Source organism: Coturnix japonica, chromosome 1, assembly GCF_001577835.2.
Source record: "Coturnix japonica isolate 7356 chromosome 1, Coturnix japonica 2.1, whole genome shotgun sequence".
Classification (NCBI taxonomy): Eukaryota; Metazoa; Chordata; class Aves; order Galliformes; family Phasianidae; genus Coturnix; species Coturnix japonica.
Window position 1 is genome coordinate 123209921 of NC_029516.1, and position 27304 is coordinate 123237224.

Below are 27304 nucleotides of genomic sequence, written 5' to 3' on the forward strand. Positions count from 1 at the left end.
TGCATTAGAAATAGTGTGGCCAGCAGGAGCAGAGAGGTAATCATCCCCCTGTACTCTGGTGAGGCTGCATCTTGAGTACTGTGTTCAGTTTTGGGCCCCTCACTACAAGAAAGACATCGAGGCCCTGGAACCTGTACAGAGAAGGGCAGCGAAACTGGTGAGGGGTCTGGAGCACAAGTCTTATGAGGAGTGGCTGAGGGAGCTGGGATTGTTTAGCCTGGAGAAGAGGAGGCTCAGGGGAAACTTCATTGCACTCTACAACTTCCCAAAGGGAGGCTGTGGTGAGGAGGAGTTTGGCCTTTTCTCCCAGGCAACAATCAAGACACAAGGAAATGGCCACAAGTTGTACTAGAGGAGGTTTAGATTAGACATAAGGAAAAACTTTTTCTCTCAGAGAGTGGTCAGGCACTGGAATGGCTGCCCAGGGAGGTGGTGGAGTTGCCATCCCTGGCAGTGTTCAAGAGGCGTCTGGATGAGGAGCTATGAGATCTGGTTTAGTGGCTTGTGGTAGCAACGGTAATGGGAGGACGGTTGGACTAGATGATCTTGTAGGTCCTTTCCAACCTTGTGATTCTGTGATTCTAAATATTGATAGGCACTAAATGATTGGATGAAGCAGCATGGGATGTGCAGGATATGTGAAGCTATTTTAGTCATGATTATGAAATCAGATGAGCTCAGCATGGGACACTCTCATAGGCAAGTTTTTAAATGTCCTGAGAGAGATGGTGCTGCATCATAAAACTGAACTCCTATTTTGATAAAGCAGAAGATCCTAAAGATACCTATTTGACAAGCTGTGCAGCGGAAAGCCTGCTGTTTCTTTCTCAGTTGTGCTGCAGGCATTGATTGCAGTCTGAAAGTCTGAAAGATTTTTTTAATCTTGGTGTATCCCAAGGTGGACCTTTCAAGGTAAAATGTGAGTTAGGCCTGTTTTCTGTCTAAATTACAAAATAACCTTGAAGGTGCTGTTCTCTTTATAAAGCAGTTTGTGTTCTGTTAACCCACTGCTGAAGATGACTAAAGGTGTCCTTTGATTTTTGGTGATCAATGTTGCACTTTCCCTTTCTTTGGGTAAGCCGGTGGGCTGGAGTGGTGCTCCCATTAGCTTGCATTTGTTTATTCTCAATTTGCTGAGTGTTTAGCATGGTATCTTTATGCCAAGTGCAGAAAACATTCCTGGAAATGGGAGATATGTTCCTCAACTGTTTGGGCACTTCTCTAAAGAACCCCCCTAAAGTCAATGGGACTGCAGTGCTCTGCAGCAGTAGCAGCCAGGATCGGGACATAATGGTTATGTCTAAGTCCTTGGTTAAAGGAAACAGTAGAGCTTTAATTTAAATTTTATTCGTACTGGGATTTATTACTTCTTAATAATAAGCATGACAACTGTATAGAGTATATGAAGCATTAGGCTCAATTTTTGTTCTATGAAGAACTACTCTTTATGAAGTGCTGCTTTTATTGTCAGCTTAGCTACTTCTTTTCTCAAAGATTATTTTGAAGAGATTGCACCTTCAAACTGTGATGTTTTAGGCTCTTAGTGATGGTTCCCACGGAGCAGACTAATAACCCGTTGCTGGTTTCCCTCTTTGCTACTTTGTATCAAATTAGATTATCTTTAATTAATTTTCCTATCGCTAACTTTGTGTGAAAGAGTGTGGCAGTGTCACAGATGTGCTCTGTCATGTCAAGTGACCCACAGGCGATTGCTCTTCTTAGCACTTAGACACAAGACAAACTTCTATCTTTGTTACACGTGCATTGGCTGGTCTGTCCCAGCCTCCTTGTTTTCTTCAGTGCATTGAATTCTCATTGCTTTCTGCCCCGCTCACAGAACCACAGACTGGCTGATGCTGGCAGGTTTCTGAAGCTTTAATGCTTCTTCTGCCTCTTTCTTCTCCTCCCCGTGCCTTCCCTGCCTCAGTTTCTGTATCCATAGAATGTGGATAGGAGATCTTGTTATGTTCTGATGCTCCTCATTTTCAGAAGCCGCAGAAGGGATAAATGCCTTGTCCAGTCTGCCAGAGACACCTGTGCCCAAATGACACACAGTTTCCATGTTTAAAGGCAGTAGTATGGGATTTAGAAGATTCACTTCAATTCTTGACTCAGCCAGAAAGTCCCTAAAGGTTTGTAAGTGAGATGCTCAAGAAAGATGTCAAACTGAAGGTATCTGCAGCTGTTGTGGGTTCATGCCCAGGAAATAAGGAGCATGGGAGGATGGGTCTGTGGGGTGAATGGCGAAGAGCAATGGGGCAGTGAACAGTCCCTACAGCCCCCTGCTTTGTCCTTTGCCCTGACTGAGCTGCTTGTTGTGTTTGCTGCTGGCTCCTCCAATGTGGGTGGAGGCCACCAGCAGTTTGGGAGATTGCTCCCTGCTTCCCTATGCCTGAGGGAGCTGAGCAGATGTTTCCCCCTTATGATTTAAGTCACTTCACTTGAGTGGGTGCTTGCAAAGTAGTAAGGATAAGCACCCAGCCAGTCTCCTGCTTGTTGGTCTGTTCACCACACAAACCATGTCCTCTCCACCACAGCTGATGTGATTTGTGAGAAGCTGCTGTGTGTGGCAAGTGACCATCTGCTTCAGGGTTACCCATCCTGCTCACAGGCAGCTTCCTGCAGGTTGGAAGGCAGAAACACAAACCCATGGATCACCACCGGATCTCTGCATAGACTGAGATTTGTGTGATGCTCCGGAGTAAATGAGGCAAAAAATTAACACAATGTGTTTTAATTATTATTTATGCCTTCTGCTAGTGGTTTGTGCTTAATTACTGTTTAGTTACAAATGTGCAGACTTCTCATGACTTTTTCCTTTCTGTGTCTTTTCTTCTCTCTATTTTTTCTTTGTATTTTTAAGTACAGCCTAGAACAATTTATCTGTCCTTAGTAGTGGTGTTCCCTGCCTGCTACAGCAGCACGTTACGGATCTGTTTGGTTTCATTCCTGCTTTAGTGTAGCTTTGGCTGTGAATGGTGTCATAGAGCAGAGGGATAGAAGCACTTGAGCACTGTTGGAAAACCTTTCGCGTATTCATGGTTCTTTTATCCTCTTGAATCAGTGCTCAGGATGAGGCTGCAGTGCAGTGCGCTGGCAGCATCACGCCTGCCTTTATTGGGCACCCTTGCAGCAGAGGGGCCGAGGTTTTCCTCCTTGCACTGCTCAAGCCACACAATGGTGGGTGAGGAATGCTACCCTGCAACATCAGCATGGGTTTCACACAACTGATAAACAGTCTGTCTGTCACTCTGCTGCTGCAGGGAGGAGCCATGGCTGCATCCTCAAGAGGTTCCTTGGGTTTGGGGAATGTGAATGAGTACTTGATATGTATGGAGGTTGAAAGCATGTGACAATGTCAGGTCGAAACATTTCTGTCTGCGTTTGTTAGCCGGAGGCCTTTCCCTTTTGTATTCTACATTTGGATTCTAACATACTGCAAAGTTCTGATACCAAGAATTAGTCTTGGACTTTTCTCTTGTGTGTTTGTGAGCTGGTAAATCTTGTCAGCCTCTCTGATTTTGCATATGGAATCTTGATGCTTTCTTTAGTGTCCACCTTCCCTAATTGTGCGTAGACCCAGTAACTACATGCATACTCACCTCAGACATCCAGACTCTTTGCTACCTCAAGAAAAACTGGCTGCATACAGCAAAGCTTTTATTTTCACTTCCCAAAGGGTGTGAAATAGAAAAAGCCAAAGGGCAGCAGAAGTACCTACAAAACATGCAAGTGTCACTTTTCCTAGAGTGCTCACCTTTATCAGGTGCTGGGTGCAGAAGCTGGTGGGCTTGAAGCTCATATTGCTTTTAAGTCTATTGAGAGAACCTCTTTTCCATAACTTTTGGAAACCTAACACCTGCTCTACCTGTGCAGCTCCCACTCTACAAAGCTTTCTACTGGAAGAACTTATTGGAAATAAGCACGTTTGTGGATTTTCTTCCCCCTCCTTTTGTTCTTCAGGATACGTATTGAAAAATTCTCCAGCATTGCCACTTAATTGCTTCATGGCTGTTGTTTGTCAATTTGCCAGCAGGTTTCTGCTTAACTGCTGCCATTTGACGTTGCTGAAACACAAATGCAGAATGACTGAGTTGCCAACATATCATTAAGTCTTCTGCGAGGGGCTTTTCAGCATATTAACGCTTCAGGCTTTTACGTCACTATTGATTGCTGTGAGTGAAAAGAAACCTTTGGCAGCATTCAGTGCTGTGCCAACCAGCATTTTCTGGCAGGAAAGCAGAAACCTGCCGTTGCCATTGACGTGACTTCATTCTTTCCTTCCTTCCTTCCTTTCTTCCTTGCATTCTTCATTTCTATACACACCCACATGAAGTATTGAAATTTAATACGCATTCTAGCTGAATTCCAGTTAGCCTAACAATAAATCAAGAGGTAAATTGGTTTCTTAATGCATGGCCAGAGACTGAGGTTTCAATTGGAAGCTGTCAGCATAATGCCTAAGACCCATGGTGGCTGGGGATGGGGTGCTGGGACAGGAGAGCAGGACAGGAGGGGGCATTGGGCTGGTCCCTAGGTAGGAGACACCACAGGGGACATGCTCCTTTGGGTGTGGGGAGAAGGTTTGGCACAATGGACCTTTTGGGCATGCTGATGATGACAATGTCAGACCAAAATGCTGCTACATAGAATCAAGAGGGAACAGGAAAAGGGCTCAGGGGTGAGGTATTGAAAAGAAAAAGGGGGGTACACACTCCTCAGTAGGGCTCAGGGATTTGGCCATGAGTCCTGGTCAGTGCCCTCACCTCTGGATTAAGGGTGTCCAGTGAATGAGAGCAGAGTGGTTAAGGACAGAAGTACTTTTCACAAAGGTTTGGCAAAGTTCAATTCCATGAAGATTTCCAGGAGTGACCTGAGTGTTGATGGGGAGTGATGTTACAGCTACTGAAGAGCAGCAGCCATCATTTTAGTTCTGTTTTTGAAATATTCTTAATGCTTACTTCTCAGAGATGAAGAGGAACTTTCCGAATCCAGTCTTCTAGGCACGTACAGATTAACCAAAAGTGGAAACAATAATAAACTGCACCAAGACCTGAATTCATTATGTTACTTAACTGATTGAAAGTCTACTGAAAGCTGGACCTTTTGGCCAGAAAAATGTCTGAATGAGGAAGCTTCGAGGGTTTATTTTGTGATTCCTTTATATTTTTCCCTGTAATTGTGATCTTGAGTTTCTCTCCTAGGTTGGCACAGGCACTTTGAGTTTTAGAATGGAAAAGCAGCTTTATTGGAAAATTTTTAGAGGAGTCTTATTTTATGTTTTTTACCTCTGCCTGGGCAGCAGTAAACACAAGCTTTATCTGGGTTGTTTTAATCAAAATGGCCTTAGAGAAAGGCTGGGGAAGGTCTATATTACAGCTGTTTTCAGTGACAGAGTATCTTTTTGACTACACAATAAGGGGGAAGGGCTGGTTGTTGTTGTTCTGTGGGCTTTTTTTGATTGAAAAGCTGTGGCTCAGAATGAGAAATGCGGTTAGGTAGTAAATGGAAACATTTCATTCTGGAAGCACCTTGCCACTGGTAATTGCAGTTTCAGTACTTTTGTGCAGACGTTCTGTGAGCAGGACAGTCCCCAGCCAGATGATGTGGTCCGTAACAAGGCCCATAAAAGAGAACAGGAGCATGAAGCACCTGAACTGCAAATTCCCTAGGAATGCCCCATTAGTGTTTGCAGATAAAACAATGCCAGATTTTGGATCCAAGCTGTTGTGTTACAATTTGCTTGCTTTGCTTAAAAGTCTGTGTTTTCATCAGATTAAGGAATAAAGAAGCACCTGAATCATTTTCTAGCCAGCTCAATTAATTAACAGGAGAAGCCCAGCACATACTGTGTAAGAACTGAGCTGATGACTGGTGAGACTGCATAAAACCCAATTTCTTTTTCTGTGGTTCTGGGTACTGTTCATTTTTAACAAGGCAGAAATGAGGAGCATTAGGAGCAAAAAGGTTTAAAAGTAAAGAAAGTGACCTGACCTTGATTCACTACAAAGACGTCAGGAATAGGAAAGCCCCATCTCGGGCAGGTGATCCAGAGCATGCTTGCCAGCCTTGTGCCTGGATCAGCAATGGTTCAGCACCCACTTGGCAGAAGTCTTTCTCCGTGCTTGATTAATTGTCTTCTCCCAGCTTGAGTTGAGGTAATACGTCTTTTGTTTGTAGATTTCCTCCAAGCTGCATAGTCTTTCTTTCAGCTTAATAACTTTTTAAGACAGGTGATGCAATCTGTGCTTTGCCTAATGTGGTGCTGTGTGCAAATGTAAACTGCAGAATGCTGGGAAGAGAAACAAAGCTTTGGTGTCAAGGGTGTCACTTTGGTGTCACTGTCCTGGCATTGGATGGAAAAAGAAAAATTATATCAATGGGATGCTGGCACTAGTTTGGCAGAGACTGTTTTATGTATGCTTTGTTAGCATATCTGTTGGTTTTCTGTGTTCTGTGAGACCTCACCTGGAGTACTGCATCCAGATGGGGAGCCCTCAGTGCTGGAGAGACTTGGATTTGTTTTCACACCCCCTTTTATGTTGCCTGCAGTACATGATGCTACACATTTGGGCACAGTCTTGCAAACTAGCTTTCAGATCAAGCTAAATAAAATCAGAAATGTCACAGGGTAACACGGTGATGCACCTTTCCCCTTGTATGGGTCATTCTGACTATCACAGAGCTGCCCGTCCCCACGGCTGCTCCAAGGAAAGGGCAAAGTAGAGGCTGGGCAAGCTTTGCTGCCACAAAAGAGGTGTCACAGCCAGAGTGGAGGGAGTCTTGGACCAGGCCAAATCAACCCCTGGGGTGAATTCTTCACAATCAAGGAATTTTCACCGGAATAGGTTTCTGTTTTCTATCACACTGATTTATTCACATTTTAGGCTTTTTTTTTTTTTTTTTTGGCTCTTGCGTTGTGATTTTTTTAAGTCTCTTTCTTTCTTTTAATGAGAGCAAAAGCCTCAGAGCTCTTTTTAGTTCTAAAAGAAAGATTTGACGCATTCTGTCTATTCCGCTTTTCCCCAGGGGCATTCATTCATAAGCAACAAAGAATATTATAACTGTTTACAGTAGCCTTCAGTGAACAGCATGAGACCTGGGGATTTGAAAGATGGAAGGGTATTTGGCTCCAGAATCAAAAGCTAAACTAAAAGCTTCAAACTCAGAAATGTTTGGAGTTCCTCAAACAAACACCACGAAAAATTTTTAATTCGCCAACTTCTAAAACGGTGTGAATCTTCAAGCTGCTTTTGTTTCATTTATCTTGCTGTACTGCACAAACCAAAGCAGTCCCAAAGGTTGTAATGTCTGATGCTTTACTTTCGGCTGTGCCACGCTCTACTCATTTAATCACAGATTCCTGCTGTCAGGGCAGCCTGTGCCAGTGGACAGAAGGTGCTGTGGGTTTCAGTTGGACCCAGAGAGCACTGCCAAGCCTCTCTGCTGCCACGCTGCTGACTCTGGGGTTGCACACTTACCTCCTCCATCCCTCTACCACTCACATCCTCATACATCCTCATTTTTGTGTAGGATTCAGAGTCCTGTGCCATGTAGCAGGTTGCCGCAGCTATTGGGGTCATGTAGTCATGGATGATTACTTAGCATCTAGCTCCAGGTGACTTTAAAAAAGGAAATAATTGGCTCTGGCTGGAGTTTTCCTAATGCTGTTGTGTATTTTGCATTCCCAGAGTGCTTCTCAGCTTCCCTATGGCAAAGCTCTCTACACATACGAGGGAAAAGAGCCTGGAGACCTCAAGTTTAACAAAGGGGACATCATCATACTGCGGCGGAAAGTGGATGAGAACTGGTATCATGGGGAGCTCAATGGAAACCATGGCTTCTTCCCCGCCAGCTACATCCAGTGCATCAAGCCTCTCCCTCAAGCTCCACCTCAGGGCAAAGCACTTTATGACTTCGAAATAAAGGATAAAGATCAAGACAAGGATTGCCTGACCTTCACCAAGGTAGGGGAATAGTGTTTTTTCCTAACAAACAAACACAAAAAAAACTGTTTGGAAAGTGGCTCGTGAGACTGTGCCTGGATTTCCTTCTCTAAGTGGGGTGCCCTCTTACGCCCTGTGCTGAAGGACGTTGATGTCTCCTGACATCTCCTCCATCTCCTCCTCCCCCATTGGGCAGAGCCCAGTCGCTGCTCCTGCAGTGTGCCAACCAAGCCCAAGGGTAGTATCCTTGGAAGTTGCTCTCTTTTTGTCTAAAAGATGGGTCACTGGGATAACTCATGGCAGGTACTGCCCAGTTAACATAAAGCCAGTGCAACTCAACAAGTAGATGATACGTGCTTCATGGTGATGCTTTTCTCTCAAAAAGCATATATATATATATATATATATATATATATATATATATATATATATATATATTTCATCTGCATCAAAATGTTATGCAAGAGCTTCCAAATCTCAAGGGAAAAAAAAGGAAATGGAAAAGTGTCCATTACTGTTCCTTATTGAATCAGATGTTTCAGTGTTTTTTTGTTTAAAAATGCCACGGAGCTTCAAAATGTTTGTTTCATTGCACCGTATCCCAGTTAGCAACATGGTACATTATGGTACACGCTACCATGATGTATTGCAGCATTTCCTATTTTAATAACAAAAACATGGTAAAAGTAGGCATTTTAAAATGTCTTTGCTTTTTTAAAAACAGAACTGTTCTGCAAATTCCATTTGGAATCAGGGAAAACTGAGATATTGTCATTTCCTTTGGGTTTAAAATACCACGTTTCCCCATTCTCCCCCACCTCCCCTCCTGTTTTCTGCTTCAATCACCCCTTCCTTGCAATTTGTGTTGACCTTAGATGGGATTCATGGATATCTAGAAACCCACAGTAAAATTAAACATATCCCCTAAGGTTAATTTATGGCACTGAAAGCCGCAGAGAACCTGCTCATTGTCATTTTCTATTTTATTTTAGCTGTCTGTGGCTGTTACAGTATCACATAAAGTAATAACAGTTATACTGGAAATGAATATGAAATAGATGATAAAAATATCCTTCACCAGGATTTTACTGACCTCCTCTTTGGAGGCTACTTATTATAGCCCAATGAATTATTTGCAGCATATTATTTTCTCACCAAATATAACATCTTTTTCAATTGTGCCACATTTCTCAGCAGAATGCAATTTCCTAGAACGTATACTTTCTCATATTTATTTAACAAAAGATTTGTAAGCATTTTTGCTCTGCAGAGAGCAAAGTGTTTGATTGCAAACACTGCAGACCCTGTGACTATACAGCCTCACTTGAGCTGTCTTGAGTGAATGCGCTGCTTGGTGGGAGCTGTGCTCAGACAAAGCCAGGAGTTACCTCTGAGACACTATATATATTGATACTGTATATGTACAAATATACTGAGACAGATCTGTTGGCGCACTGCCCAGGTAGAGGTACAATAGTGGCTTATTCTCCTCGTCTGTCTAAGGTATTCATCACTTGCTTGATAGAAGCAACACATTTGGTATGGCAGGCAGTGGTGGTCTCTTTTGTTCCACTGGGGGCTGTCTTGGGTACTTTTGTGTTTGCTATATGTGGTGCCATTTATTAGTATCCTCCCTTTACAGCAATTGCCTTTGTATACCGATAGTTCTCATTTTCTTGGCTGCCCATTCCCATAGGCGTTTCTTTTTGCTATGTAGCTCTAGTCTCAATCTCTCCATTTTCTTTTTCTCACCCCTCTTGTTACTCTCTAAATCCTTTTATCCCCGTTGTCTTTGTTTTCCCCAGAGAGGGTTTGGTTTCACTTCTGCTGCTGTTTTCTTCTTTAGTTCCTTCCACTATGAGCACTGTCACCTTGTAACTGTTTTTATGTCTTGCCTATTGTTCTCTCTGACAGTGAATAATCTATTTTTCATCCTGGGACTTTACCCTCATATTTTCATCGCATTTCCCAGTGCTAATTTTAGCTGTCACCTGCGCAGATGAAGGTTCCTGTTTAGCTCAGATTTTAGATCATCTGCTGATGCAGCCAGTTCCTCTGCACAGTCACGGGCACTGCGTTGCTGCAGTTGTGATTTGGCACTCACTCAGAGCAGCAGTCATCATTTGAATGTCCCAGTTTGGGTGTGAAGATGCTGGATCTCAATTTCATTTACTCTATTTTCTCTTTTCTCGGGTAGAACAGTTGCATCAACACAAACTAGTACAACCTATTTGTGTCCCAAATACCATTTAATGCTACCAGACTTTTATAATTGGATTTTATTTATAAGCATATGATAAGGGAGAAATTTCTTCATAACAGAATCTACCAGAAGACAAAACAAACATAGAGATTGTCTGTGTTACTATGTTTTGTTACTTGTTTGCTGGACTTTGCTTTTCCCCATCCTCTTCATTACCACGTTTAGGATATTTGTTGGTTGCAATAAAAGAAAACAAAGGAAAGATACTTGGGATTTACTCTCTGTAGGTTTTTTTTTAACATTAAGGTGTTCTGTTGTTCCAGAGGTGATGTACAAGGAAGTGAAGTATGCTGTACACTGATCCTCAGAGGGCTTCTGCTTTTTACCTGTTCCCACCTTTTATCTGCAGAACACTCTATAGAGAAAAGGCCAAAGATAAATCAGTGATAGTAGTTCTGTAATGTGTGGTTGTAGGTGTAAAACTGTGAGGGACAGACCAACCTGCCTCCTGAGCATCCAGGGCAACAAACAAACCTGCCATTCTCTTATGCTGTGTGCACTGCTTCCCTAACTCCTTCTCCCTAATTAGCCATAGGTAATGGCAGAAGGTAAGACTCACCTAACTCACCTTTGGGATATGCTCACTGAACACAGCTTGCTAATATCTCCTTAGATTATACTGCTGTATAAGCCTGTGTTCCTGCTATGTCTTTCAAAGCAATGACCCATCCTTCCTTGGGCTAGGATTTCTGATACAAGAAGACACTGATTTCAGCTACAGCAATGCACATCCGGAGTAATCACATGTCTGGCTGGCTGGCTGTGTCATTACTCCAGCCTTAGAGTCCGTATTCAGCGCAGTTCTATTCTGGTGTTAGACCATGTTTGTGTGAATGAGTCCAGGTGGCCCTTTGAAGGTTGAGTCCCAGTGGCAGATGAGTTTCAAACCTCCCAAAGCATCAACTGTTTCCTATACTTCGTTGCTCATCATATTTCCAATCCCATCATCCATTTCCTTTATTTCTTTTCCCACCATTTTCTCTCCCAGCCTACATCTATGTTTAACAAGTCTTGTGCCAATCCTGCAGCCATAACATCCTGTACTGGTGCTTGTCTGCATCCCAGGCCCTTAGCACTCAGCACTGGCAGTCTTTGCTTTTGAGAGAGATTGCCATGCTATAGCTGTCAGCAGAGATGCTCGCTGCCATCCCGCTAGTGCCAGGATCTCCCCACAGCTGGAGATGGAGCTGTCATTTAGCAGAATAGCAGGCGCATCTGCTCGATGTTGCTTTGTTAGTGGCCATTAATGACTAGAGTAAAAATCAGGCTGTGAGTCATGACTATTTTTGGACACAATTTTGTGCTGTTTTCTCAGCAAAAGGGTTCATTTTGCCATCAATCAGATTGCTTTTTGCATGATTTATCTTTTAGTTATTTTCTGACAATGGTTATAAACTGGCAGCATGGGTTCTACGCACCTGGCTGGAACAAGGCTGCCCCATGCTGGTGAATAAGGAGAGACTTCAGCAGGTAATAGGGGAGCAAATAATTAGAGACTTTAGCAACAGGCACAGAAAGAGCACAAAGTGTCTTTTTCAACCTAGAGTGGATACCATTGGCTTTTGAAACCAGACTTCAAGCTTGGATTCACTTAATGCTGCCTGGAAATCAATTTATTCTATGTGAAACAGTGAGGTTCAGAAAGTTTAAGTGATACGCCAAGAGATCTGTGGCTCTCTACTATTAATGATACTTTTGGGAACCTTTCGAAGAATTTATAGGTATCACAGCTATCCAACTAATTTAAGACATGAACTATTTTAATGGTGAAGCTTTTGCCAGCCCAGTGTGTAGAATGATGTTGTGGGCTGTGAATTCAAAGAAGCTTTCTATTAACAAAGAATGTCAGGAGATGTTTCAGGCTTTACTGTAATTCCTGGAGATTTTCAGCACCCTTCTGAAAATGAATTCTGTAATGGAAAGCATTCTCGAGGATTTGCACTTTGCTCTCCCACAAAGATGCACATTTTGAAAGTCAGCATATCTCATTATGTGAAACGATCTGATTTTCTTCATATGTGGCCACGTTCAATATCCAAACTTGGCAGAGCGGAACTAAAATCGGTGGATAGAAATGCTTCCAGATTTCATAAGTCCATAGAAAGCAAAGCTGGAAGGGATCTTCAAGGCTCACCTGTTCCCTGTCGCATCCCTGAGCAGGACCAGCACAGGATCCACCTCTCCTGCCGTGTGCCTGCCCAGCCTGCCACTGGGATGGAGACTGCACAGCTTCTCTAGCATGAAGTCTAGGCAAGGATTTATGGGGTTTTATAGTTCAAAAGCTTTTTTCTCAATTTCTTATGTGTGCATGTGCATATGTGCAGTATAGAAGATACGTGAATGTATACGTAGACATATAACAAAAATGTAGGCTCATCACACACTGTGTTTTTGAGAAAATAGGTTAAAAAATGCAGGAAGTAGGAACACATATAGCAGGTTCTTGAAGCAATGAAGTCTTCTATTTTCCACATTTACCCTCTTTACCTAGATTCTAAATTTATGATAATCGCTCTTTTGTAAGAGCATGTGGAAACTTTGATGAGACACATAATTGTCAGTTCTTTACACAGATCAAAAATGGTCTGTGCAGACACAGCTTTGGAAGGGAATGCTTATCCTCTTCTTCAGGAAATTAAATGCACAAATTCTTTTTGCATCTTTCCAGCTGTAATAAATAGCTGAAAGATTCAGTGTGTGGCTGCTTCTCTTAGCTTTCCCCTAATGGATTGTTCAGATGAATAATTCAAAGGAAACATTTAAACTATTTGGAAGTGCACATGTTCACAATGCACACGTTCAAAACAGCACAATATGCCCATCACTGTTCTGCTCATTTTCTGTCAATTTAAATCTGTGGTCTTGAACAGCCTGGGTTAGGAATTAGCTTTTCCTATTTGAAATCTAATTGCAAAAAAATATATTTCCTCTCACCTAAGCAGTTCACATAGATAGCATGTTACACGGAGATTTGTATACCATATGTATATATATATGGTTTTGTTTTCCTAAATTATTGAAAGTGGTGAAAATAAAGTGAGAAAGACAAGGACATGGGAACAGAGGAAGCTTGGATGCCATGAGAGGACTGACATACTGGCAGACTTGGCTTCACAGATTCTCTCAGCCCATTTCTTTCCTGCAGTTGCAGGAAAGCCTCAGTGGGATTTGAGCACACAGGGTTGTCTGCTGCAGCAGCTGCTGCAAGCAGTGCTGGGGCAGGGCCTGGCTAGGAGTTGCAGACTCAGCACACAGCTGTGACACCACAGATCTAACAATGAGCTAAACTGCTTATACAGAAACACTCAAGAATTTGTGTTTTGTCATGTGAGCTTTTGTAATGACTAGCATGCTTTAGGTTTTAATCTATCAGAAAAAGCTCGGAACAGTGTAAATCTTACTTACCTACACTTTTCTTAATCTCCTGCTTTATAGTCACAAAAGAAGGTCATCTTTAGCTGGGATTTTTTGCAAGATGGCTTAGATTAACTGTGGTATTACAGCATCATTGGTTTTATAAAACTAACTAAACTGAAGCTGATCCAGCAGTTGACTGCAACTTGTTTTTTATTGTTATCTTTGCTGTTTTACCTGCTTTGCACTTTCATCTCCTGTTTTGTTGTTGTTGTTGTTGTTTTACAAGGGAAAACTTGCATTCAGTGCATTGGCAGAGTAATCTAGTTACCATTGGATGCTGCGCCCAGGACTGAGGGAACACTTCTACATGACTTATAGTCTTCTTCATATGCTCTCTCCCTAAGCTGTCATGGCATCTTTCTAGTGGAAAAATCTGATGACATATTCTGTGTCTCTCTGGTTTTAGGATGAAATCTTGACGGTCATCAGGAGGGTAGATGACAACTGGGCGGAAGGAATGCTGGGTGACAAGATCGGTATTTTCCCTATCCTCTATGTTGAAGTAAGTCCATGACAGATGGAAGTGTGTGGTTCTGTGAACGTCCTGCATTTGTTTTCACACCAACAAGGGCAGGCTAACCTTGGAAGATCTTGAATGAGAGGAACACAGTATACCAGAATAACTGAAAAGGGAAGTGTTGTTCTGCCCTAAGGCACTGAGAATACACTCTTACCTTGGTCAGTTCAGTTTGAATCAGTCAGCAAAATGCATGCCAGGAACTGCTCAGTTTTGGCATTTCTGGTGTAATCTCTTCAAGGTATATGGGTAATGTGAAAGGGACCACAGCCAGACATCTTGTATGGACCAAAGGAAAGGTAGGGGCTGCTGGAGGGTGGGAGGTAGTTCTATGGCTCGGCTGTGCCTCAGAAACAGATCCCTTCAGAGGGCTCTGGGAGTGCCACGAGTGTTTGGTATTTTTTGTTGGTTTTTTCATTTGTGTTTTTTTGTTTGTTTGTTTGTTTTTGTAGGATCTGTGGAGTTATTTTAGCAGGATGTCTTAGAATCACAGAATATCCTGAGTAGGATGAGACTTACAAGGATCATCAGATCCCACTGCTGGCTCAACATCTGTCCACCCAAAATTCAAACACTCATTGGAATGGCCAAACGTTCCTTGAGATTGGGACCATGACCCTTGGCAGCCCATTCTGTGCCCACCGCCCTGTGGTGCAGCCCCTTTCCCTGACCCTACAACATCTCACCCTCCCCAAGCACAACAAAGTTTTGCCTCGTTAATGCCTACAACAGTGCATACCAAGTAACTTTGCAGACCAGACTAGATTAGGAGGAGCTGTTGACCCCTTTGAGAAAGCAGAGGCCTTACAATGGAGACTTAGGGAACCCCAGTAGTGTCTGGCCATAAGCCTGTCTTCCACAGTGAAGTTGTGTTTGAGGTCTCCAGGAGGGAGAATTCTTTGTTCTGAGCACCTTCTATAAGTCATTTTCATGTGGGACTTCTTTTGCCTTAAACACTTGGACCTCGTGTCCTCTGAGCAGGGCCATCCTGCCACCTCTTCCCACTGCCATGTGCTCTCCTGCTTGTGCCCATCCAGCTAGAGGATCTTTAGGGACAAAATCCAGGGTGCCCTTATTGTGGCCCTGTTGGAGCTGCTCTGCTCTCTCCAAGCACCTTTGGGGAGCTTTATCCCCTCATGGATGAAACAGAGGGGCAAAGAGCTGATGGGTAGGTGCTGCTGTTCCCCACTGGACCCCAAAGCCACCCAGCAGCACTGGTGTAGGCTCTTGTTTCTCTCCAGGACAAAGTATCTCATACACAGGCACAACAGAGCCTACCCGAGCCCTACTGCATGCAGCACTTATGCCTGCATCCTAAATTACTTCTCCAGATTTTTTAGTTAATGGCTTGAGATAAAACAGAGATAATTAGTGCCTGAGTACCTAATTATTAACTCCAACAATGACCAATTTGGAATAAGCCATCATTAATACATGTTGCATTCCCACAGTTGACAAGAACAATGATATTAAAACCAGAATGTGTAGGAGCCATTATTGGAAAACCAGCTGCTGCCCATAAGTTAATGACTAGTTTTCTTCTATTCTGAGCATGTAGGGACCTTTTCAGTTTGTTGTGATTAAAACAGACAACTAGAATTTCTCCCAGGTCTAATCCTCTTTCCTATTGCCTTTCAGGACCCTAAGGGGGGGTGACTGTATGTAACCCCTGCCACCTTTCCACAGCCCTAGTCTCACCTGCAGGCTGCCAGTGCTTGCACTACCTACACACCATCCAGCATCCCCATCACTCTTCCACCCCTAGGTATCTGTTCTCTTTAATTACTGCTCCTGTAGGGTGAAGAGCTCAAAGCCTCAGCTGAGCAGACCACTGGGAAGATGTGCAGTGTTGTCTCACTGAAGTTCACAGTGAACGAAGTGTGCCCCAAACAACCATGGAGGAATAAGAGGCATGTTTGTGTAGAGGCAGAAGATCGATATTGGAAGTTTTTAAAGAGATATATCATACAGGCACCCAGCACCCAGGGATAATGTGTGTAGGAATGTGTATGTGCATTCATATACAGACACACACTTACATAAAAAGGAAGTACACCTATGTACCTTAATGTACCTGTTTATATGAATATGCACACAAATAATTTATCTACATAAATTTGAAATCACAGTATCTGAAGGGCATTTTAAAATGAGATACTTTGATGCCATGGATGTAATACATGTGTCATAGTTTGTAAAGCCAAAGAGGAAAGATCCTCCAGACGTGAACATCAGCTACTTATTTCATCCCCATCCCAGAAGATGGAGGCCTTTTTCTGAGTATGAAATGTGCTTATGAAGCTATTGGAGTTTTATAGTTATCTCACTGCTGCCAGGTTGAGATGTTACTTTATATCAAAAATTAGGAGGAATCAGCAGGCCAAATCCCAATGAATTTTTGAAAGTCTCAGTGCCAATGTTTATAAAATAAATCCATTAAACTAGTAGTACTTCCATCTAAAAACACTCCTCGAGCCTGTCCAAGTCCATTAAGTGGTTTTCAGAATCTTGGCAAAATGTGCAGAGTAAGCAAAGCTAAACTCACACAGTAGCCTTTCACTTGTGTGAGCCGATCAGCTGAAGCGTGTATGATTTTACATGCCACCCAAAGCTGTGGATGGAGCAAATCCCAGCCCAGAGTCCATCTCTAATGTCAGGCTTTAATGTCCCCAACTGCTCCCACGGACCAAACAAGGCTCTCACTACAGCTGTGCTACAAAACAAGCTGATGGCTCAAGGATACTGAATTTCTGCATCTGTGAGGGCAACTTCCAGAACAAGACTGTAGTGTCACAAAGCAGTGCCACAAAATACTAGAGGAAGACACCCCATGGTGTTCTAGAAAGTCTGTTATCTCAGCATTATGTGTGGTTGTCCAGATGTACAGTGTAACATGACATTTTTTTATGCTTTACTCCATCAGTGTCCAGCACGGGTGCTTGTCTGCCTGCTGTGCCTGACAGCTCCCTGCAGAGAGGCTTTTTCCTGGCTCTGTGGTGTCATCTCTGTCCCAAACCACAGTAGCTACAATAGTATGAGTTATATTTATTCGCGGTTCACAATGGTGACTGTTACAGAGTGAGTCACACACAATAGGCTGTCAAGGGAAGTTTGCACCTTTTTTTACAATTATTTATTGTCATACTTCATCTCCAGTAGAAGGCTTTTGGGCTGATCATTTACGTTTTAATTTGTCAGCCAAAAAAAAATCCACAACACAATCAAACTGATTCTCAAGGTGCCTTTTGCCTGGAAATAAACATCTTATTAATAATCGGTATGGCCTGCAGTCCTATTCTTGCTGTTTAGGATCTGTAAGGATTTCAAACCCCTAACTGGATTTCTTTTATTTTACTGTCTTTGAGCTAGTTCCTTCATTCTTAATAACTGCTATTATCTCTGCTTGGAAGTTATAAGTATAGTGCTGCTACGTATAAATTTGAGAACAATGAAGATTATAGCGTGTTCTAATAGATCTAGGTGTGCAGGAATGAAAGTTGAGGGCAGCAGTGTGTCGAGTATTGGAAGGTCTGAATCCTGTTTTGAGGGCTGCAAACTATAAAAAGCAGAGCTGTTAGGCCAGAAACCCAGCCTGCAGCCCCAAAGCAGAGAAGCATTCCCCATGATCAAGAAGCCTTTCGAGTCTGTGGTGGAGCAGGGCAATTACAAGGAGCGTGGCTATGACTGTAATATCAGCACATTACAATTGATGAAGTGCCAGCCCATTGTAGTAATGTTTTATGGCAGCAGGGGCACTGAAAGCTGTGATTAAGTCATATTAGGAGTTTTAAAAGTCTTTTTACAGAGCAGCGGAGCAGAGTAATGGGGATCTTCTCCTGTTCTTAGCACTCAGAATGAAGAAAAGGTAAAGAGGAGGTCTTGAAGAAAGAAGGAGGAGGAGAATAGGCAGACCTGATGGTCTCCATGCCCTGCAGTGTGGATTTAGAAGATTCCCTTGAGACTTAGGGCGGGGGGAGGAGGGAAATCTTGTGAGTCTGTGTTTAGAAGAGTGCAGCCAAAAGGAAAAAAAATAATAATCTAAAGCCAAATGCATTTCTTAATTAAAACAATGATTTTTCATGCCAGAATTAGCTTTGCAGTGCAGATCTCCACATGTAACAGCTTTGTACTGCAGCACTGAATCTACCAATCACTTTAAAACAGCTCACCCCATACAGGGGTACCCAGGAACATTTGCCAGGATCCCAGCCTGTGAGCATTGCATAGTGTCACAGAGACCCATCTTTCCAGAAGAATTTGTCCTTAGCCTTATAACTATTGTTTTGCTGAGGGCAGCCCTTAATTAGCCACCAGATGAATGCAGATGTCTAGGAGTTAGCACACCTGCGTGTGTGCACGTCAAGTTAATGTGAAAACCACGTGTTCCAGGAAGGGATGCAGAGAGCCGGTCTGAAAGCAGCAAAGCCTTTCCCACAGCCCAGCCTAAGCTTTGCTTCACTTTGAGACTGTTCAGTGTTTTCCTGGTGCTGTGGCCCACAGTCAGACGTTCCGTCCAGATGGTGGATTTTGGATTATTTTTTCTCTGTGTACAGATTCCCAGTTGAGTTCCAGATATCCAAATATCACTCTAGATACTTCTTGTGTCTGTGTTTTCCCACTCCTCAACCTGTTCTGTTCCTCCTGCAGCTGCAGGACAGATGGACCCCTATGAGACTCCCACAGTGAATTCAGCCTTGAAACCTGACCAGTCATTTAAAGATACGTTTTCTCTTTGGAGCAAATCTGTACCTTTCACAGTCCCTTTTATGACACCCTTCCATACAAGGAATTACAATACAATAGCAAGTTTTGTTTGGTACCATATCCAAAAAAAACACTGCATTATCTGTTTTTAAGGACTGCCCAGATTTTTAGCCTTGCTATTGTCATTTAATGCCAGTAAAAATTGAGGCTTTTTGTAAGAGGATGAAATGAAACCGTAGATGATTTTAGAAAAGCTGACTTACTAAATCTCAGAGGAGCAAATTCATCCCAATAGTAAGTCGGTGTAACACTAATGAGTTCAGAATTACACCCATTAACATCTGAATTGATTTCTTTTCTCTCTTCCTTTGTTTGTCAGCTAAAAATGGAATAAGAACCTTGTGAAGCTGGCAATAACGTAAGCTCTAAGAGGTGTTTGCCTAATTTCTATTGAAAAGCTTTATTGGTAGGCATTTTCAGATTTTGTTATTACATTGGTTTAGGACTCTCATCCCTGCACCTTCATGGTTTCTAAAAGGTTGGTGCTACTTGATTTCCCCTTGCGTAGAAGATGGTTGAATATTGCAGGATACTTTCTGGTGTCAAATTTCTACATGAATGAAGTATAAAATCTAGTTGCCGTGTTTCACGTTCTAACTTAGAAGTTGTGTTACAAGCTGTGAGATGGACCTCAGTAAGAACCTATACACTTACTGCTACTTTCACGTCAATCAGCGGATAAAACTTACTGATTTAAAGTGCTGTCACGTACATACAAAGTAAAATAATTTAAGTAACTTCAAATAACTGTGATGCCAGTCAGCAAAGCTAAGAGTATTAGTAGTCAGAAGGGAGAAGGAGATTAAATATTCAAATGTGCTTCTGTTCGTTAAGGGAAACTTTGGGTGTCTGTTGCACACAGCTGGAATACATCCATCTCCTCAGTTAATTGTTTTCACTGCTTTTGCCACTTGCAATCTCTCTAGTGCATATTAATGTATAGACCAGGTACCACCCTTCCCATCTTGTTCTGGATGTATTGCCGACAGAAACTTTGGTGCTTTCCAGATGAAACTGGGAAGCCCAGAATGAAAGCTATGGCCACGGACCTGGGATTTCTCAGGTCTTAGTGCAGGCTGATGCTCTAAATACATATTTACTTTATTACTGAGAACATAGGGCAGTCATTCTTCCTTAGCAGGCTCCGTCTATTGTGCACAACAGTAATATACAGTCCTTTTGTAAGCCAGTCAAGAATGTCCTTCACAATAGTCAATGTATTTGCATCTTATACTGCTACTGGACTAGGAACTTCACTAGTTTGGGAGTTGCATATGCATTATTTTTAATCTCTGTCTCACCTTTTCTGCATAACAGCTCAATGTCTTCTTTTCCCTTTTAGTTATGTAAATGAACAACTTTTTGCTCTTTGTCTTAATATCCAATATAAAATGTATACTAATATGACTCTGGGCGATCATTTTGTTTTCCAGTTTTCTTAATCTTAAAGTCATTTCTGCAGAGTTCTCTGTGAGTTTCTAGCATCCTTTATGACGTGATTATTCATGCATATCCTATAAGATTTTCCTCCATCTTCAGGATACAAAACTGAGCTGGCATTGTCACTATTGGAATTAAATGCCCAGTTTCCCCTACATCATATTAGCTGAGCTCCTCAGCTCAGTAGGCCTTTTTTAATCTCTCACTCCCCTTAGGCTATTTCTGGACAAGCTGATGCAGAATTGCCTTCTGCTGTCTGCATGAGAGAACACGTTCCTCCTACATCAAAAGTTCATCTTGAGTGGGTGCCACAAAGAGGAAGCCTGTGTGCTGATGTGGGTGGGAGCACTGTCACCTTTGAGTCATCCTCCAACCCAGACAGTCATGAGACCTGTGGTGAGCCTTGCTGAGAGCCCGCACATAAATTTAGACACAGCCCTAGGTTATGAAAAAAATGCCTGTTGGAAATTGACAGTTTTAGTTACAGGTCTTCTGTTGCTTGTCCTTCTGCCTAGTTGCACACAAATGAACTCATTATTAAGTTGTTCAGATTTATACGCTGTGACCAATCTTCCTACTCATCAAAACCACATAAAAGTATTACCATCACTTATGGTGGTTTCAGGAACTGTTGAACCAGAAGTTGTCACAATCAGAAACATCTTCCTCACTCACCACATTAATATCTGTATTCCCTAGATTTTATTTTGCAAAAATAACTTTCCAGAGTTATTTATAGGCAGCTTCCAGTCCTGCCAACTTAAGCACACAGCCTTGGCAAATATGATCATTTTCTGAGTCTTTTAAAAGCATATACATCATTTTTTATATCTGTACAGGACATTTTTGAAGTGCTGCCTGCTAGGTACAAAAATTGGAGGTGCAAATTAGGTACCGAAGTAAGATGGACTGATTATCTAGCTGTGCTGACAAGATCTCTCTCTCTGGCTGTAGGACTATGGACTTCCAGCATTTCCTTTGCAATATCATGTTTACTGTTCTTCCCCAAAGTGAGAGGGTTGGGAGCTCACCTGCTGTGTTTTACATGTGCTTTCAGCATACAGCACTCATCAACCCTTCCCTTGACTTTCAATTCTTCTGAGCTGTGCTTGTGCTTGAGTACGTGTTTTTCAGTGCTGGGTACTGTTCTGTCATGTTGTGCAGTTTCCACACAGGATTTTGTTTTCTGCCTCAGAATTGATGTTATTCGGTTAGTGTGCTGCTAGAGTAGCTTGTGTTGCAAAACCAGTGCCAGTGATGACCCCATGTTCCCTGGGTGGAGAAAAATATCTCTATACAAAGTGTTTCCTCTTACCAATGCTCTTCATCCATGTTAAGGTTTCCTTTCGCTTGCAGTCCTTTCATCCTTTTTTCCTCCCTGTTTTAAACTTCTATGTTTTTAGTTACATTGTAAGAGAAAAGTCATCTGCTGAAGCCCCGTCATGCTGGTGAGTCACACTGTACAGCAGCAGAACAAGAACAGAATGGCAGTGCCTCACCACCCTCTGAGTAAAGAATTCCTACCTGACATCTAACCTAAGCCTCCCCTCTTTTTGCTTAAAGACAGTCCCCTGTAAGTCTCTAAGTACAGTTCATCTGATTAATAATTAGTCCTCTGCATCTGAGCCGATCATCCACATTTTCTCTGACAACTGAGTGCTTATAGTGTTGCTGCTTCATGGAGAAATCAATAGTATGTCACCTCCTTGTGGGAGAGCCTGTTCCTATTCATTGACTAGGGGGGAAAGGCAGGGGTGACAACTCTGACCTAAAGCAACTGGAGGATTACTCCTGGGCTCCATCTTCTGTGGTGGCTCAGGCTGGGGATCTGTATTATGCTCAGAATGCCAGGGAAAGGTCTTACACATTTACTGCACATGCAACCCACCATTTCATTATCTATGTCAGGTCTGCTCTTTTGAGCTGTAGACAATATTTATCAATTTCTAAAAGTACTTATCTGTCAAATAGCTATCAGTGTCTGTTCTGATATTGTTAGGCAATGTTAAAGCTTCTGTATATTTCTGAAGCAACACGTTCAATCACATCTCTTACAGCTCTTAACCATCTCTGATAACTGATTGTATAACCTTTAAACAACGCTCAGACAAATGTACAGTAAATTTTGGGGGGGGCATAGGTGCACCTTTTACTAGCCATGTTTTCCTTGTTTTGCTTCTCGAACAGCTGAGGCTGCTCCATACAAAAAGTAAATGTTTCTGGGATCTTACAATGTTCCTATTGGAAAAATACTTACAGCAAAGGATCCATGCCTTTGGCCTTCTGGAAGACCAATTCAAGAGATGGCATATAACTTAAGGTTAGGTTCTGCCCATATGTTTTACGTTAACTATTTTGGACTTCCCAGCAGTGCTCATAGCACCGAACCATTGGAGTGAAACATTTTATAAACAATGCAGGTTTCCATGGGTATCTATGCTACCTCCCAAGGAACATACTCACTATCCCAGGTCCTGAGGTGGCCCGAGAGCACGCTGTCAGAAACCTGCACTTTTTAGGGAAGGCACAGGAATGGGCTTTTGTCTCTTCCAGTCATTGATCGCCTCTGACAGCTTCTAAAGATCACTTCAGCAGTGCTGAATTCTTGACATCTTTTTTCTTTTTGAAAAGAAAATCTCTTCCAGTCTCACTTACCTAGAGCTAATGCATGAACATATATTAAGAAGATATATGTCATCAGAGACATGATTTGTCTAGCAGTTAATGAAAAAGAAAATCCTAAAGGACTTAGTTATTTCTCACACATTCTTCACTTCATTTCCTGCTGTTGCTATTAGTGTGTATTGCACATCTTAATTAGCTTCCTTCCTGGAGTGTTTTCCTTGCGATGCAAAGCTCTGCAGCTGCAGATCAGTGATCCAAATGTAGCCACAAAGGGAGGGTGCAAGGGTTTGGAGAGAGCCCTAGCCTAGTGTCTGTCTCCCTCTTTGCTGGCAGCATTAGCCTGATGAGCGGAGGGAATAATGTGTTCACGTGCCAGCTGTGGCAGTGGTCAAAATAAAGGATCCAGTGTTAAAATGTCACTCTATGAAGGGGCTGGAAGAGCTGGAGGCACACATTACCCTTTGCTATGCCTATCATGGGTGTGATTACCTCCATCAGAGGGATAAGATGGACAGCTGGTGTCAGTGGAACTATAAATGATACCCTGGGAGGTGCCATCTAGAGCCACCTCTTGTCTCTGCTTTCTGAAGACAGAATCTTACATAAGTATTCTTCCATGCTGGCAAACCACAATATTTGGTTAAGCTTGACCCTCTAAACTTTCAGGGAGCATTAGTTTCAATAGATTAGTTTGCTAATATGATGAAGCTATGAAGTGTTTTTACTTCTTATTTCTTATTGTGGCAACTCCTGCCCCAGTGCTCCAACTATCCTCATAGTATGCATAAAGACACAAAAGTACATATGTGTGCTGAATGCTTGCTGCAAGCAACAAAACTAACATATGAATTTGATTTTTAGCCTGAAAAATATCATAAGCTGTGCCAAAACCAGATGTTAAGTCTCAAATCCTCGAACATTTTGTTAGGTATTAGTGCTGAATATTGAGAATACTTAAGTTCACAAGAGTAGAGGAGGAATATGTACAAGCAAATTAAACACAATAATCAGAAACAGAGGGAGAGAGTTGGAATTAATTTGGGGACCTCCATCTTTTCCTCATTTTCTATAGAATGCAGGTTTCTTGAAGGCTCATCTCTTTAAGTGTGGCCTATCCTTTAGAAGAAATTTCATGCAAGCTTTTGATTTTGCTTACTTCTTTCCTTTACAAAATAAATCTGTCATTGTTTAAGTTCTGCTGTACCATTTTTGGGTGTGACGGTGTCAAATCTGACAAAATCAAGGGCTGCTGTCAGCCTTTGGCTTTTGATTGTCCTGCTTTTGCCTCATCCATGACAACACTTTCCTGTCACTTTACTCGTTCCAGGACTACTAGACCTCTGGCTGTGTGCTGAGATGGATTGGGGAACTCATCCCATTGAAAGCAACTCATTTAATTTGTCATTGTTTTTTTTAGTTTCCAGTCATGTCTGTTCCATCCTCCCATTTACTGCATAGACACCTGAGCATTCATATGGATACAGGGCAGAAAATGTGAAGATGGGAAAGTAGGACATGTGGCATCTCACGCTCACCTCAGGAAAGCATGACCAGGGCACCAGCCCTCACCCCACAGATACTCTTCAGGCGATGCTGCTGTTGAATTGTGCTCTAAACCATCACATCAGAACAGTGAGGTGAGGAACACGGGTCTTTGTACAAGCAACCTTTTTTTCCTCCTGGTCATCCCTCAATTTATCTGATTATTTTATTAAGCTGTAATTTTATGACAAAGCAGCACTAGATATTCTGTAAACAAAGCTAATCTCATTACCTTTGGTTTAAGTAAGGCTGGAGGGAGTGTCCTGCTCTAAATCTGACTTTGAAGTTTTCCGATCTGCTCGGACACAATTGAATCAAATTGACAGGAAATTTCATGAGAGAAGTTTCCTTAATAGAATTTTTCCATAACAGAATTTTTCTGGAAACCTTGGGACAAAGCAGAAGGCACACTGGAGGATTCAGGCAGTGGTGGCCTCATGCTGGAGATGTTCTCTTGCCCTGCTTCTCAGGAGAGGACACTGAGGGAAGAGTAAACTTTGTCCTGTTTTATTGTTTTTTGAGAAGAGAGCAGAAATGGCAAAGGAACTCCTGGTTCAGACCCTGTCTTCACTGCTGTTCATGTAGGAAGAAAAGTTCAATTATATGTTTCTTGCTGGGGATCTCCTTGATTCCTTTCCTCTGATCTGTGTCTGCTTCAGCAGCAGAGTAAGGAATTTACAGTTATGTTTTCCTCATCTCCCTTTTCTCTTCTTTTTCCTAGGCCAGGATGTAGGTCTGTGTGCTTTTCCCTTTGAGGATGGAAATAATGGTCATGGCTCCAGTCTAGTACTTAGAGAGGAATGCTCCTTCCAAGCTAAAACCTCTTCCTTCAGTAGAGGCACTGCCCAAGAGAAAGAGGTCCCTGTTTTTTCCTTTCCCTTGTTACATGAATTACTGGGACAGAAGGAGAGCTGCAAAGTGCTTGTCACTCCATTCCTGGCAGTTCCCTGAACTATGACCTGGTCTGGGAGCTCTTGGTGTGGCAGCTTGCTGGCTTTTCTTCAACAGCTACTTGGACCCATGCTCTGCCTTAAGCACTGCTTCTAGTTTATGTCCCTATTGGCACAAGACTGTTCCTGAGAGAATAATTTAAGGTCATAGCAATGGCAGCTCCACACCACTCCAGAGACCAATCTGTCTGCTTTTGCGTTGGGCAATTTATGCTCAATACATACCTGAGGTTTCTACGCAGCATACTGTCAGAGTTAAATATGTTACTGTTCCCTTTTGGTCATTGATTAAAGAGGGATCAATGTGCTTCCGCAGCAAATTAGAAAGACATTGCCAATGGCAGTTGCATCCTCACACCTGGCTCCATTCGCCTACATATCTGGCTATTCTACCTAGTCTTTGGCCAACCTGACTGCTGTACATCCTCAAAAATCAAACTCTGATCATCATGTATCTTGTCTATGGCTGCAGCCTTTCTGCATTCATAACACATGTAGACCTGATTTATTTATGACCATCCAGATTATTCATCTTCTGCCACATCTTTCACTCTGATTGATCACTTTTGCTGTCCTGTTGAACAGATGCAACTTGTCCATACTTGCAGACCTTTGATTACTCATTTATCTCTCATTCTATTGTCTTTAACTTACTACTGAAAGATCAGTTTCTGCCTTTGATCAGTCAGTAATGCCAATCCTTGGTCATTTTTCTCAAATTCATGTTTTCTTCTGCAGTGCTCTGTTCTTCATTGTAAAAAATACTTCAAAGAAATCTGGACAGCTGCATCAGCATTGCTTCTTTAGACTCTCCTAGGAAATCATTCTTGACTCTGATGGTTACAGATTTATTATGTCCATCATCCTTTGTCCCTCCCCCTGAAAAAAATCGTCTAATTGTTTATAACTATATATTGTGTCCTGCCCACATCTCTGACCATACTTTCTTTGGGCCAAGAGCTATCCTTTTGCTCTCTGATTAGGTAACACTGCATGCATTGGAGCTGTGATCTCTGGTGGGAGTTCTTGAGCATTTAATGGCAAAATTAATAAGTATGATTAACAAATGTCTCTGTGTAACTGCATCACATGGTTTGGTCAGTTTGCACAAATTGAGTTCCCTTGGGACAGCTTGTTTCTCTGCCTGCAGAATGTAGGTGCAACCCAGGGCAATCTGTTTTCAGGAAGGAATGTGTTAGGAAAATATTTGGGCTTGAGTATTTCAACAGACAGGGGGGAAATAAAAGCCAGCATTGTGCGCTTTCAAAAGGATTTCCTACTGTGCAGGTTTTTTGTTAGCCCATTAATTTTGCCATCTCAGAACTGAAGCAACATGGCCTAGAGCAGTGGTTTTCCAAATTCCTTCCAGTTGTAGCATACTAACATAAACAGCATTTGCATATGGATGTCATAAAAATGACTAATGTCAGCAATCATCGTACTTTATTGCAGTAATGTGGCACATGTGCCCAAACATCCTAGGGGATCTGCTTAGAGGTGCTTGGCACTGGGGAAGTGACACTCCCTAGGCCTAGCAGTGACACCCAGAGCAGAGCAGGCCTTGACAGACAGCAGAGCGTGCATCCAGCTTCCTGTGTGTGTGGAAGGAAAGGTACTAGCTGTTTCACTACATGACTCAACAACATGGCGTGCAAATCCTTTGCTTTCAACCAGAAATTAAGTGCTGGAGGTTGAACAAAGTGTTTTCTAGTTTGCTAGCAGAATGTTCAGTACGCTCCTTAACTGCAGCCAGTAGCAAGTGAGTCAAAAGTCTGACCTCGAATGTGTATCCAGTTGTGTTGTAATGTCTCCAGTTCTCCGAAGAAGGCTACAAATGGTT

The 27304-nt window shown here is 42.4% G+C and overlaps 1 protein-coding gene across 1 annotated transcript in view; it reads left to right on the forward strand.

The window, feature by feature from the left end:
* The window catches only part of SH3RF3 (SH3 domain containing ring finger 3), a 224942-nt gene that overhangs the window by 134131 nt on the left and 63507 nt on the right, over nt 1-27304 (forward strand). Inside the window, exons 3-4 of the mRNA XM_032442587.1 lie at nt 7692-7967; nt 14033-14128. Coding sequence (XP_032298478.1) covers nt 7692-7967; nt 14033-14128 — 372 coding nt within the window. The remainder of the gene's footprint in view (nt 1-7691; nt 7968-14032; nt 14129-27304) is intronic.